Source organism: Culicoides brevitarsis, chromosome 1, assembly GCF_036172545.1.
Source record: "Culicoides brevitarsis isolate CSIRO-B50_1 chromosome 1, AGI_CSIRO_Cbre_v1, whole genome shotgun sequence".
NCBI classification, from domain to species: Eukaryota; Metazoa; Arthropoda; class Insecta; order Diptera; family Ceratopogonidae; genus Culicoides; species Culicoides brevitarsis.
In genome coordinates, this window is record NC_087085.1 from 2,946,379 (window position 1) to 2,960,379 (window position 14,001).

The 14,001-nt window shown below is 28.7% G+C and overlaps 2 protein-coding genes across 2 annotated transcripts; one reads left to right on the top strand and one right to left on the bottom strand.

Moving 5' to 3' along the window:
• Positions 1-2,394: 2,394 nt before the first annotated feature.
• Positions 2,395-9,203, top strand: LOC134827854 (uncharacterized). The gene is made up of 6 exons (XM_063840707.1): positions 2,395-2,715; positions 4,318-5,089; positions 6,029-6,276; positions 6,684-7,676; positions 7,764-7,913; positions 8,689-9,203. Exons 1-6 carry the CDS (start codon positions 2,595-2,597, stop codon positions 8,727-8,729), a joined length of 2,325 nt encoding a protein of 774 aa, XP_063696777.1. The 5' UTR covers positions 2,395-2,594; the 3' UTR covers positions 8,730-9,203.
• A 129-nt stretch (positions 9,204-9,332) lies between these two features.
• On the bottom strand, positions 9,333-13,177 carry LOC134827855 (spondin-1). Its single transcript, XM_063840708.1, has 5 exons — positions 11,824-13,177; positions 10,830-11,001; positions 10,280-10,482; positions 10,141-10,222; positions 9,333-10,079 (listed from the first exon to the last, which is right to left on the bottom strand). The coding sequence occupies exons 1-5, from the start codon at positions 13,079-13,081 to the stop codon at positions 9,518-9,520; spliced, it is 2,277 nt and encodes a 758-aa protein (XP_063696778.1). The 5' UTR covers positions 13,082-13,177; the 3' UTR covers positions 9,333-9,517.
• Between the last annotated feature and the right edge of the window lie 824 nt (positions 13,178-14,001).

Genomic DNA, 14,001 nt, shown 5'->3' on the forward strand with positions numbered 1-14,001 from the left:
ACAATCATCAGCCTTTCGTTTCCACACTCGACTATCGACTCGCTCATAGTTTCATGTTGTAATGCTTCAAAAAGTGATTCGGCAACTCCATTTCCGTGAATTTTTGATGACAAACATTGCATTCTGCCGTCGCTTCGTGTTTCCGCTGCATGTGTCGCAGCAGATATTTTTGCGAATTGAACCAACTGTCGCAAACTTTGCACTGAACCGCCTCCTCTTCCGAATGCACGTTCTGCTGATGTTGCCTTAATCGCGTAATTGAGGGAAATTGCCCCGGGCATTGGTTGCATGCGTAAATCACTTGTGGCTTCTTCGCGTTCGTGACAGTTGTGACACTATTTGGGGCATTTGAGGCTGTTTGCGTGCCGGGAACGGGATTTCGCTTCAACGTGAGATTGTAATGCGTGAGAAAATGATCGACAAGTTGACTCTGCGACGAGAAAGATTCGCCGCATTCTTTGCAAATTTTGATGCCTTGACGCCCCGATGACGATGCGGGAGCGATTTTAATTGTCGCGGGGGCGTTTTGCGTTTGGTAATCTCCGGAAAACTCGAATTTGGGCGTTTTTAAGCCGTTTTCGAGCAATATCACATCGTCGGGATCCGCATCGAGCTTGCGTTTTGTCACGACAACCGGCAACGAGGGTCCCGGTTTCAATTGCACGAAGTTATTTCCGGCGACGGCGAGGTTTTGTTGCTGCTGCGAGCCATTTTTCACGTTGTAATGCGACATAAAGTGCTCGAACATGAGACTGAAGGTCGGAAAACTCTGATCGCAAACGCGACATTTTCGCGTGCTGTAAATATTTCGCTGTTTCGCCTTCAAAACGTCGCCGGTTTCCTTCTTTGTCGTCAATTGCGGGGCCGAAACGAGATTTACGACACTTATTCCGTGCAATTGTTCCCCTTTTTGCGGGCAGAAATGCTTGCTGAACCACTTTGCGGAGGAAAACTTGGCGCCGCAGTATTGGCACTCCATGGAATTCGTACTTTTGGCATACGGTTTTGTGTTTTGTGTCGCAGGCGCCTTTTTGGGTCGCGCAATTATCAATTTTCGTGCGCGCTCTGACTTATTTTGGTCCGTTTCCGTGAAATTTTGAATGTTTACCATGCCCGTGTACGGCGGAGCTTCTTTTTGTTTTGCAATTTTTTCTTCCGGGAACGCTTCAATGTCATTTTCTTCGATTTTCACGGCGGGCGATGCGGGATTCAGGTCTGCATTCAGGAATTCCGCTACCGAAAAGAGATCCGAGTCAGTCTTCATCAAGTCGGGAAACAATGGTTCGGATGGAATGCTCGCCATTAGCTCGGGACTGAAGTAATCGGTGTAGTCTGCGTCGGGCTCATCTTTGATTTTTGCATGTGGCTCGTCGTAAATTGTGCCATCCGCGTAATCGAATGGCTCGTTTTTCACCTGGATGTCTGGATAATCCATTTTACTGCAATTTCATGCTAAACTTGAAAGATTTCTGCGTTAAAAATGACAAATTTTGACGAAAACTTTCTCGAGTGGTTTTTTTGATGTTTTGATTTTCCGATTCATACGTTTTATTGAATTGGCGAAGGGCGATTTTATCATTTTCATTCGTCTCGTTTGAAAATAGGGTTGCTAATTTTTTTTAATTTTAATTATTTAATTTTAATTTATTAATTTTAATTTTAATTATTTTAATTTTAATTATTTATTTTAATTAATTTTAATTTTATTTTTAATTTTTATAATTTTAATTTTATTATTTTAATTTTATTATTTTAATTTTATTTTTTTAATTTTAATTTTATTTTTTTAATTTTTACTTTATTTTTTTAATTTTAATTTTTATTTTATTTTATTTTAATTTTTTTTATTTTTATTTTTATTTTTATTTTTATTTTTATTTTTATTTTTATTTTTATTTTTATTTTTATTTTTATTTTTATTTTTATTTTTATTTTTATTTTTATTTTTATTTTTATTTTTATTTTTATTTTTATTTTTATTTTTATATTTATTTTTATTTTTATTTTATTTTATTTGATTTTATTTTTTTTTTTAGTGTTATTTTTAATTTTATTTGAATTTTTATTTTAATTTTAATTTTTGATTTATTTTTTTTTATTTTTATTTTAATTTTTATTTTTATTTTAATTTTTTTTATTTTTATTTTTATTTTTATTTTTATTTTTATTTTTATTATTTTTTTTTATTTTTTATTTTTATTTTTATTTTTATTTTTATTTTTATTTTTATTTTTATTTTTATTTTTATTTTTATTTTTATTTTTATTTTAATTTTAATTTTAATTTTATTTTTTTTTTAAATCTGGTAACCCTAAACTCAAAACCTCAAATCATGATGAAATCCTCATGAAATCCATACAAAAATTCATTGTTTTGCAAAAATTCAGAGAAAGAAGCAGTTTGAAGCAATTTTTCCGTGAAAATCCCTTAAAATAAAACAAAAAATTGTGATAAAAATTCCGAAAAAATGTTAACTTAGCAGCTAATGAAGAAAATCCATAAAAAATCACTTCACAAAGCAAAAATACAAAAAATTAGAAAGTGATATCCTTTTGACGACAGGAGGAATTTTTCATCCTTCACACATCTGGAAAATGGCATTTTCCTCAAGCACATCAAATCCCTTCGGATTAACGAGTCCGACGCCGCTCCAGATGCTCATTGACGAGATAAATTTCCAGCGACAAAAGGAGATGCGACAACTGCTGAAGGATGGTAAGGAATCGACGTGAAAAATGGTTCGGAAAATCAATGAACATGAAAATATCGATTTTTCCTCGAGTTTCCTTGTCTGTGTTCTGTACGCAAGGCATGTTGATGTGTTGAGTCATAGTCAAAAAAAAAAAAAATCACGTACGTTTTGTTTTGAGAATTTTACGTCGTTTTTTCGAATTGTTGATTAATTTGAAAAAAAAACATAAACAAGCAACCATCCAGGAAAAGATAGACGGTCATCGAATTTTTATTGATAAGAATAATTTTTATTTAGAGACGAAGAATATGGATTTTATGGGGCATGAAATATTTGTTGCTTCTGAAAAAAAAATATTTTTGCTTTGTTTGAATTAATTTAATTTTTAATTTAAAAATATTTTTTTTTTAATTTTTAAACTTTAAATAATTTTATTAGTTTGAGTCAATTTTAATAATTTTTAAAAAATCTGTTCAACATGTTCGTCACTGTAAATTGTTGATGATCTCATCTTGTGGTTTGGTAGTTTTTGCAAAATTTTTCGCATGACATGACATTAATTAGTCACAATGGTTTAAAATGTATTTCCCAAAACTAAAAGTCATAAAAGAAACAAAATTTAAAAAATATTAAAAAATAAATTTTAAAAAATTGATAAATATTTAAATTTGTTCAGTCTTCTTTTAGGAAAAAATTAAAAAAAAAAATATTTTTAATTTCATTTTTTTTAATTTAATTTTTTAAATTTTTTTTTTTAGAAATTTTTTGAAAAATTCAAAATTTAAATTTTTTTTACCTACTTTTTTATTTAATTTAATTTATTAATTATTATAATTATTTTAATTTATTATTTTTATTTTAATTTAAAAAATTTATTAAAAATTAATTAAAATTTAATTTTTTTTTTACTTTTTTAATTGCTAATTTTTTTAAATTAAATTATAAATTTGTTAAATCAATTTTAAAAAATTTTTAAATTTAAAAATATTTTTTCATTTTATAGTTCATAAAAAAATGGGAGGTATAAAATAATAAAAATTAAATAATTTAATTTTTTTATTCAAATTAATTATAGTTTTTAAAATATTTAAAATTTATTTTTAAACATTAATTTTTTTTTATTTTTAAATTTTCTTCAAACAAAATTAAAAACCATTAAAAAATTTTAATATACATTTTTGGCAAATTTTTTTTGAAGAAATTTTTAAAAAATATTTTTAAATAATTTTGATAATTTTTGAGTAAGTTTCTGTGAAGAAAAAAAAATAAAAAATTATGTGAAAATTCGTGAAAAATTAAGAAAAATGAATGTAAGCTTCATTGCATACCTCAAAGGGGCAAACATTAAATTTTCTTAAAAATTATATCAATTGCATAATTTTGGGAGTTTAAAAGAGAAAAAAAAATTCTCAACTAATTTTTATAAAATATTTTTTGCAATAATTTTTTTTCATGTCTCATGTCAAAATCGAATGAAATTTGACTTCCGCAGAATTTACAATCTAAAAATATTGAATGTTAAAAGGTTATCGCCCAATACTTTCCTAACAATCGTAGCCAATTAGCAAACCAAATTGACGTTCATTCAATGCAATTCCATTTTTTTTTTAATTTTTTCGTTTTAGATTCTGGTTTCGTCGTTCTTCAAGGCACAACTTGGTACACAGATCTCTTCGTGCGTCACTTTTTGTTCCAAGCGGAGCGTTCGAGCATCGAAAGTGACGACTTGCTCTTCTTCGTGCGCAAAAAGCACATTCGCGGCACATCCCGTAACGCGCCCAAATACGAGACGGAGCTCGAAGTTTTCCGCAAAGACTCGAAAAAGCTGCCAATCGGCGATCCCGATGTCGACTGGGAGGAAACTGTCTACCTCAATTTGGTGATTCATCAGTTCGATTACACGCTTACGCTGGCAATTTGTACACGCACATCGCCCAAGGAGCTGCAAGTGTTGCGTCGGCACTCGCAAAAGGTCTACGCATCGCCGTCGCGTCGCAAAATGGACAGCAAGGGTGACAGCGAGACGATCACATATCCGCACATTTGCTTCATGATCGACAATTTCGACGAGGTTTTTCACGATATTCTTGTGCGGGATGGCGAAATGGTTTGTGTCGAGCTTGTGGCGAAAGATCGTGACGGCGGAGCAGTGCAAGGCGTCATTTTTTTGGGTTCGATTCGGTATGATGCGTTAAAGAAGGTTTATGATGCGCGACAAAGTAGTCTCAGTACAAAAGTTGCACAACGAATGACTTTTGGGTTGTTTAGTTCGGGCGCAGGACCGCAAACGCGATGCGAATTTGTACGAATGAAGGGCCCGCAAGGCAAGGGACATGCGGAAATGGCTGTGACGAAACCGAAAGGATCGGGAGTTGAGACGCCAACGAGTGAACCGGGGTAAGAAATTAATTTTTTTTTATGATTTTTTTATTTCGAAAAAAATTATAAAAGTTTTTTAAAAAAAAATTTTAATCAAAAAAATTCGAAAAAATATTTAATTAATTCTAAAAAATTAAAAAAAAAATAATGAAGAAGAAATACATCAAAAAATAAATTTAAAAAAAAACAAATAATCGAAAAATTTAAAAAAAATTAATAAAAATATTTTTTTTTAAATTTAAAAAATAAGAAACCTTTAAAATAGTTAAGAAGATTATTTAATATTTTCAAAAAATTATTTAATTTTAAAAATTTATTTATTTTTAAAATTTTTTTTTACTTATTTAAGAAATACCAAATAAAAAAATTAACAAAAATCTAAAATAAAATTCTAAAAAATAAAAAAAAATTTTTTGAAAAAAAAAATAAATTAAAAAATTATTAAAAAATAATAAATAATAAATGTTTGAAAAAAAAAATCAGAAAATTATTAAAAAAAATATTTAAGAAAAAAAAAATAAGTTAAAACTGAAGTTAAGGAAAAATTAAAAAGTTAAAAAAAAAATAAATTAATAAAAAGTAAAATTTGAAAACATTTTTTAATAAATTAATCTAAAAATTTGATGATATTGGAAAAAATTAAAATAATTAGAGAGAACAATAAAATTTATCAAAATAAAAATATTTCAAATTAAGTTAAGCCAGAAATTAATTAAAAATAAAAAAATATATATTTATAAAAAAAAATTATTTAAATATTTTTTTAACCAAAAATTTGAAAACATAAAAATTTAAAAAAAAAATTTAAAAAATGAGTAAAAAAAAATGAGTAAAATGGGTAAAAATATATTTTAAAATTTAAAAAAAATAATTGATTTTTAAAATAATTTTAATTTTCATTTTAATTTTTTTTTAAATTTTATTTTAATTAATTTTTTTTTTTTATTTATTAATCAGATTCTGCGCTACCGACATGTGGGACTCCGAATGGGAAGAAGACATCGACGAGTACAATTATCGCCATCAACGACGCCTCAGCGACCCGAGCGCCAATCTCAACTACTTTTCCAACAAATACGCATGGCGCGCAAAGGAAAAAGACACAACTGTCTCTTACGGAGCCTCCAAAGCACGTTCGGAGCAAGAAGGCTTAGATTGCTTGGCAAGCGAAGTATCGGAAATTGAATCGGGCGATTTGCGTGATGGTAAGCATCGTTCGTTGTTGCATGTGAATGTAGTTTTTTTGTTCGCTTTTTTTTAGAAATTTTCTCTGCTTTTCATGTTCTCTCATATTAGCTCACAAAATCGAAAAAAAAATTTTTTTTTGCTTTTAATTTTTTTCTTGTTAAAAATTTAGATTTTTTGTAACAATTTTTCTCGTAAAAAAAAATTTAGGAAAGCAGGACGATCATTAACCCAAACTCATTTTTTTGTGTAAATTTTGAAAAATCATTCATTTCCTTGACATTTAGAACTAACCCGTTGTGTGTGCTAATTGCGCGTTTTTTGGTCGATTTTTGGTTTGCTGGTAGAGATTTTTTGTTTTTTTTTATGATTTTTTATGAAAAGAGAAAATTTGATGCAATTCCATCTTATTTTCGTCCTTATACAGATCGTCCTGCTTCCCTAACGCAACAAGAACCTCCCTTGGCGAAGTCGCGAGTCACGCATCTGCGGCAAAAACCTGCTTTGTCGGCATCCGAAAGTGCGTTGAACAACAAAAACTTGGATGAAAAGAAGAAATGCACGCAAAATTCGTCGTGTTGCGATTGTTTCCCAAGCCCGAAGAAGCGATGGAGTGACAGCGGATCCGCGCAAATGTCTGACGTTTACGTTGCGGGCGAACATCGCACGGATTTCAGCTCGCCAGCGTGCCTGAATCACATGAACACGCGAAAAAGTCACAATTTGTTGTCGATCGAGAGCGAAATTGAGTTCCGCGGCGCGAAAAATGCGAAAAATGGCAAGAAAACTCCGTCGAAAAAGAGTCCCGTGAAGAAAGGCACGCCGAAAAAACGCTCGAAAAACTACGAAATCGAGTTAGCTGACGAGGCATGTGCCGAAAGTGATCCCGAAACGTCAATTGCTGAACCCCCGTCTCACATATCAACGCCTCCGAGTGTCAATGGCAAGCACGGAAATGCAGAAAAATGCCAAAAAACGACGCGAAAACTCCAAAAAGCATTGAGTGTTGCTCAAACCGAATCAATTAGTGATAAATCCGCAACTTCGAGTCCTTCCAATACGTTACCCCGTCCAAAGGGTCTCAACCGATTTTTTACCTATAATAGAAATAAGCAGAACAAGTTGAACGAAAACACGACAGAAACGTCTTTCATCACGTCGCCGTCTCCCGTGAACAAATGTGAATTTCAACTTGCGCTCGAGTGCGCGATGAAAGAGGAAAATGACTTGAATGGCAATCCCAAAATCCGAAGCAATCAGTGCAATACGTTGCCACGCATGAAAAAGTCGCATTTTCATCCGAGTATTTTGTATTCGCGCGGCGATGGGAATCGAACGCCATTTAAAGTGCCAAAGAGAACGACAACCGATGGGACGACGATTTATTATTGGTGTGATGTTCCCAAGAAACAAATTAAAGGTTTGACTTTAGTTTTTTTATTTTTTTTTTGTTTTAAGAAATTTTGAGAATTTTTTTTAAAAATTTTTATTTTTTTTTTCTTTGTAGAACTCGATGATGGCGCTTATAATCCGTTATGGACTTCACGAGGTTTTACGCAAACATTCCATTTTTGGAAGGAAAATAAAAGACAACAATCGACTCCTTTAAATGCGTTCTTAACTTATGTCACGTTGCCATGGTGGAGTATAGCAAAAGGTACTTTTTGATATTTTTGAACATTTTTAAGTCGTTTTAAATTTATTTCAAAATTTTTTGTCTCTAAAAAAAAATTAAATTATTTAATTATTTAAAAAATTTTTATTTTTTTTTATTTAAAAAAAAAATATTATTTATTTTATTTTTTTTTTGAATAATAATTAATTAATTTGATCATAAAATTTATATATTAAAATTATTTTTTTTAATTTAAAATTAAAATTTGTAAATTTTAATTTTAAAAATCAATTTTTAAATTAAAAAATTAAAATATTATTAATTATTTTTTTATTTAATTTTTATTTAAATTTTAATTTTTCAATTTTTATTTTAAATTTATTTTTATTTTATTTTTTTTTTTTTTTAAATTTTATCTTCAATCGAAAATTAAATAGAGTAAAAAAAAATATTTTTTTAAAAATAATTCAAAATCCATTAAATTCAATTCATTTTAATTTTGGTTTTTTTTAATTATTAATTTTGATTTTTAAAAAATAAAAATTAATTTAAAAAAATTAAAAAAAAAATTTTTTAAACTAAATTAAAATTTTAAAATAAAAAAAATAAATATTTGAAAAATTATAAAATAATAATTAAATAATATTTAAAAATAAAAATAAAAAAAAAATTTTAAAATAAAAAAAATAATAAAATTATTTGAATAATAAAATAATTTAAAAAAAACTTTTTTGAGACAAAAAAAATTGACACAAAATTAAAAATTACATTTTTTAAAAAAATATTTTTCTAATTTATTATTTTTCTACTTTTTCAGATCTTCTTGATCATCGAGAAACACCAATATTAACGTTTTAGCGTAACAATTTTTACATCGTCGCCTTCATATTTACAAGTTTTAATATATAAAAAAAAAAATAAAACAAAATATAGAAATATTAATAATACGTATTATCAAACAAAGTACGATGTTGCTTGATGACTGATTAACAAAAATGAAAAAAAAAATACAAAAGTCATGCACATTCCATTTTTTGAATAATTTGAATTTTGTAGCCAAAGTTTTAGTCAAAAGTAAAGCTTTTGTACGCCATAATTGTGAGTGATTTGAAACGAAAAAATAAATAATTTTAAGGATTTTAAATTTATTTCGAATAATTTTTGTGATTTTTTTATTTAATTTTAAACTTAAATTTTTTTTTAAATATTTTGTGATAAAATATTTAGAATTTTTAGCCTGCAAAAAAATTATTTTTTGAAAAATTTTTATCAAAAAAAATTTTATTTTAATTTTAAAAAATAATTATTTTTAAATATTTTTATTAAAAATGAAATTTAATTAATTTTTTTAAATTTAAATTAAATTTTTTATAAAAAAAAATTAAATTTTTGAAAAAAAAAAATTAATTTAATTTAAAAAAAAATATCAGAAGCGACTTTTTTATTATTGAAACGAAAAAATAAAAATCACTCAGTAAATAATATTTAATAATAAAAAAAAACAAATAAAATTGATACAATGTAACTTTATACATTTTACTAAAATATATTTAAAAATCGTCTTGTACTTGAAATATATTAAAAAACCCACAAAAAATAAAAATTTATCGTAAAAAAATTAAAAATTATTTTTTTTCATTAAAATTTTAACAAGCAGGAGCATAACAACGTCTCCGCTTGACAATTCGACGTTCAGGGCATGGTTTTCCTCCATTTTCTGCTTGTCTCAAGACGTCACGATACTTTTCTGATCTTCCAATGCCGCAAGTTGCACTACAAGGGGTCCATTGAGACCAATCAGAAAGAACACAATCGACGGGTTTTTTCGAATTTGTGGCTTCAACTTCAAAATTTTCTTCATTTAACGTCACATTTTGACACGTACTCAAACAATCTTCTTCCGTGAGGAAATTATTTCGGTTTCCGCGACATCCGCCGTACGTGAAACCAACACAAGAACGCGTTTGAGGTTGATACGCGAACCGAATGTACTCCGAACGACAAGGACCCGTTTCAGCGGGCATTCGACAAATTTCGTTGGCTTCAGCGGGAGAAATTGAACAATCAGCTTGTTCAGCACAGGGCCGTTGTTCGTTCAACACAACGCGTTTCGAGCAAGTTTCTTTCATTTCTGGCTCGACAAGCAACAGGCGAGAACGGATTTGAACGCCTTTGCCACAACTCACGGAACATGGAGACCAATCACTCCTAAAAAAATTAAAATTTTTATTAAAAAATCGAAATTTTAGTGAAAAAAAAATTTTTTTACCAAATAGTTGTTGGGCACATGGCATCAGGAGCTTCCATATTCGTGACTTCGCAATCGGGTTTCATGCATTTTTCCTTTTCAACTGAAATTTTTTTTAACGTTTTTAATATTTTTTTAATGAAAATTTTGTTTTTTTTACCAATTGTGATATGAGGACATTTTTTTCTGCCTTGATGATCGACAAAAGTTCGAGTTCTCATGGTAATTCCGATGCCACAACTTGAAGAGCAAGGACTCCATTCCGACCATTTTGTAGTACGACAAATGCCAGTTCCTTCTCCGTCGGTATCTTGTGTTGCAGCTACTCGAGAAAGGGTTTCCGTGTCTTCGAATTTGTCTCCTCTGAAAGGAAAAAATTTTTGAGAAAAAAATAATTGAAAAATGATTTTTTTTTAAAAGTGAAATTTTATTTAATTTTTTTATTAAATAAAATTTTTTTTTCAAAAAATATTTTAAATTTTTCAACAAGTTTTTAATTTAATTTTTCTGCTTAAAAAAAATTTAAAAAAATTTTTTTTTTTTATAAAAAAAAATGTTTTTTATATTTTGTTCAAAGAATTTTTTGACAAACAATTTTTAATTTTTAATTTTTTTTTAATTTTAAAATTATAAAAAAAATTAAATTATAAATTAAAATTAAATTGAAATTATTTTTAAAAAAATAAATTTTTGACACTAAAAATTCTTACTCGCATTCAGCAACTGAAGCAACACACATTTCCTTCGTGACAAGTTGACGATTACAATTAGCTTGAGCAGCTAAACTTGGATTCTTGTAACGACGATTTCTCATGCGAATTCCTTTACCGCAAGTTACACTGCATGCTGACCATTGACTAAAGTGAGTTGTTTCACATTCAGCTAAAATTATAAAATTTTTAAAATTAAAAAAATTATTAAATTAGAATTGAAAAAAAAAATCATTTTTTTAATTAAAATTTACATTTAATTTTATTTTTCAAATAAAACTAAAAATTTAAATTACTAAAAGTTTAAAATTTATATTTAATTTTAATAAAATTTTAAAAAATTATAAATTTTAGTTTTTTTGTGAAAAAAAATAAAAATTGAATTATTTAACCAAAATTAATTGAAAAAAAATTTAAATATTTTTTTTATTTTGAAATTTTATTTAAAACATGTTTAAACTATTTACTCAAAATAAGTAAAAAATTAATTAAAATAAAAAAAATATGTCTCAGTAAGTCACTTATTTTTTAATTTTAATTAGGTAAATAATTTTATTTTATTTTTTTCACAAATAAATATAAAATTCACATTTTTTTAAATTTTATTAAAATTGAATATAAATTATAAAAATTTTCTAATTTAAATTTATAATTTAAAAAATAATTCAATTGAAAAAAAAATTAATTAAATATTTAAAAGTAAATAAAAAAATCTATTAAAAAAAATTATTTAAATAAAACAAATATTAAAGAATAAAAAAAATTATTTTAAAACTTTTTCAAACAAAATTTGAATTGAAAAAAAAAAAATTTTTAATTAAATTAATTTTTAAATTTTTCTAAATTTTTTTTATAAGTATAATTTTTTTAACTTTGAAAAAAATTTTTTTTTTTTTTTATAATTTGTTTTTCAATATTTTTTTTTAATTTAATTTATTTTTTTTAATTCGAAAAATGTAAAAAAATATAAAAATTAATTTTTTTTTCAACTTACGTCTCACTTCTTCCTCCGTATTTTCCGATTCCTCCAACAGCTGCGACATCAAAAAATCCGCATCGCAACTTTTCGGAATAACTTTCTCCCGTCTGATGTACAATTTAGCCAACGGCGTCATTTTATCCGACTTTGGATTGTAAAACGGCGCTCTCGGATCTTCCGGATACATTGTCGTAATCCGCGTCATTCGTTCTCTCGGAATAGTTTCCGCATTCGGCGACATGTACGAGATCCCATTATCCGTTCCCGCATCCCATGGAAACAAATCCACATCGAGCGACTCTTCCCACGAGCAATCCGCTTTGCACAAATTCAATCCGGAGACGCCAACAACCCAATCTGGCGAGGGACCGAACATGCTCACCATGCTGACTTTGTGATGCTTCCGATCGGTGCGAAAATTCGAAGTTGTGTTCGTATTGACGTCAGGATACCACAAACCAGCTGCTTTAATGAGGGACTTCAATCGCGGCGATTTTGCACGTAATTCTTGCTCCAAAGCCCGTGGGCTGCCCCATTCAGCGAGAGATCGAAACCCGTCGGTAGCGATGTGATTTTCGCCCCAAAACGAGAAATCCGTGTCGTGCGAGGCTCCGATGACGTCCGAAAAGTGCGTTAACCAAACGGCAAACGGAAAATCTTTCGGGTGAGTTTCGTTCGACCAAATTCCTTCGAACACGAAATTATATTTTGCCTCGTCACAAGCGCAACATTCGTATTTTTGGGCTTTTTCCTCAGGTTTCGCCTCGCAAATGACTTTTGTGAGTTCCCCGTCGTCCGAATACCAATTATTGATGTTTTCCAGAACCATCGCCGACAATGCGACACATCCGCTTCCCGCAGCAGGAGCCACCCATAAGACCTGAATCTCCGTTTTTGGGAAGTCATCCGCCTCGGAAACGGTATTTACGCAATTTTCGTTGAATTTCGTCAGCGAATCGCTGAAAAGTTGGAATCTTCCGATGCGACGAGGTCCCGCAATCGAAGTATGTGACTTTCTCGAAGGTCCCCGTGAAGCACGAGCTGTCAATGTGAAATGCGTAAATTGCTGCAAACGTTCGTGCGTTCGTTGGCCAAGCAGGAAAATGTTGTAAGTTTTGCCAGGTTCGTATCCTTTGGGATTTCCGCCGATGAAAAGACGGTATCCGTTGTCGCCACGACGTTTCGGCTTGAGATCTTCGAAAGTCGGTCGCTTATCGCATGCCAAGACGAAGGGAAGCAAGATTAATAAGAAGAACGGAGATAAGCGACGCATCGTTCCTTCTTCGTGTTTGTTTTGAAAAATAATATTTTTTAATTATCTCTCGCTCTTTGTCCCAAGAAGAAGCGAAAATGTCGATCTGAATCACGAGACGACACGATTTCAACTGAACTAAAATTATTTTTTACAGATCGTCGGAGAGTGAGAGACTTGAGATGATGATCATTTTATGTGATAACGCATAAAAGATGAAATTAAAACACAAAGTATGTAATTGAGCTCGTGTGAGATGTGATGACTTTTCATTTAAAAGAGATCAGAATTAATCATGAACGTTCAATTGTTTTTTTTTATAAAATTTAGAAATGCATGTGAGAGAATTTTTTTATGATATTAAAAATTTATTTTTTCAAGGTTTTTATTTAAAATTTTAAAAAAATATTAAAAATAAAACAAAAATTGCTTTGACACAGTTTTTGACACAGTTTTTTTGCTCTTGATTTAGTTTTCAAAACAAAACTATGTCAAAGAAAAAATTTTTTTTCAGTTTCAATTTTTTGACAGTTTTGAGTTAAAAAATGATTAAAAATGATAAATTAGAGCCCTCTGACAAATTTTCATCCATTTGGAGCAAGATTTGACAAAAATTGCTTTGACACAGTTTTTGACACAGTTTTTTTGCTCTTGATTTAGTTTTCAAATCAAAACTATGTCAAAGGAAAATTTTTTTTTCAGTTTCAATTTTTTGACAGTTTTGAGTTAAAAAATGATTAAAAATGATAAATTAGAGCCCTCTGACAAATTTTTATCCATTTGGAGCAAGATTTGACAAAAATTGCTTTGACACAGTTTTTTTGCTCTTGATTTAGTTTTTAAAACAAAACTATGTCAAAGGAAATTTTTTTTTTCAGTTTCAATTTTTTGACAGTTTTGAGTTAAAAAATGATTAAAAATGATAAATTAGAGCCCTCTGA

What these genes read in the sequence shown, in the direction of transcription:
- LOC134827855 (XM_063840708.1), bottom strand. Translation starts at nt 13,081, where the DNA reads ATGCGTCGCTTATCTCCGTTCTTCTTATTAATCTTGCTTCCCTTCGTC. An exon ending in GCTTCAGTTGCTGAATGCGA is followed by an intron (nt 10,483 to 10,829) that starts GTAAGAATTTTT and finishes TTTTCCTTTCAG; the next exon opens with AGGAGACAAATTCGAAGACA. An exon ending in ATGTGCCCAACAACTATTTG is followed by an intron (nt 10,080 to 10,140) that starts GTAAAAAAATTT and finishes TAATTTTTTTAG; the next exon opens with GAGTGATTGGTCTCCATGTT.
- LOC134827854 (XM_063840707.1), top strand. Translation starts at nt 2,595, where the DNA reads ATGGCATTTTCCTCAAGCACATCAAATCCCTTCGGATTAACGAGTCCG. An exon ending in ATCGGGCGATTTGCGTGATG is followed by an intron (nt 6,277 to 6,683) that starts GTAAGCATCGTT and finishes GTCCTTATACAG; the next exon opens with ATCGTCCTGCTTCCCTAACG. An exon ending in TCCCAAGAAACAAATTAAAG is followed by an intron (nt 7,677 to 7,763) that starts GTTTGACTTTAG and finishes TTTTCTTTGTAG; the next exon opens with AACTCGATGATGGCGCTTAT.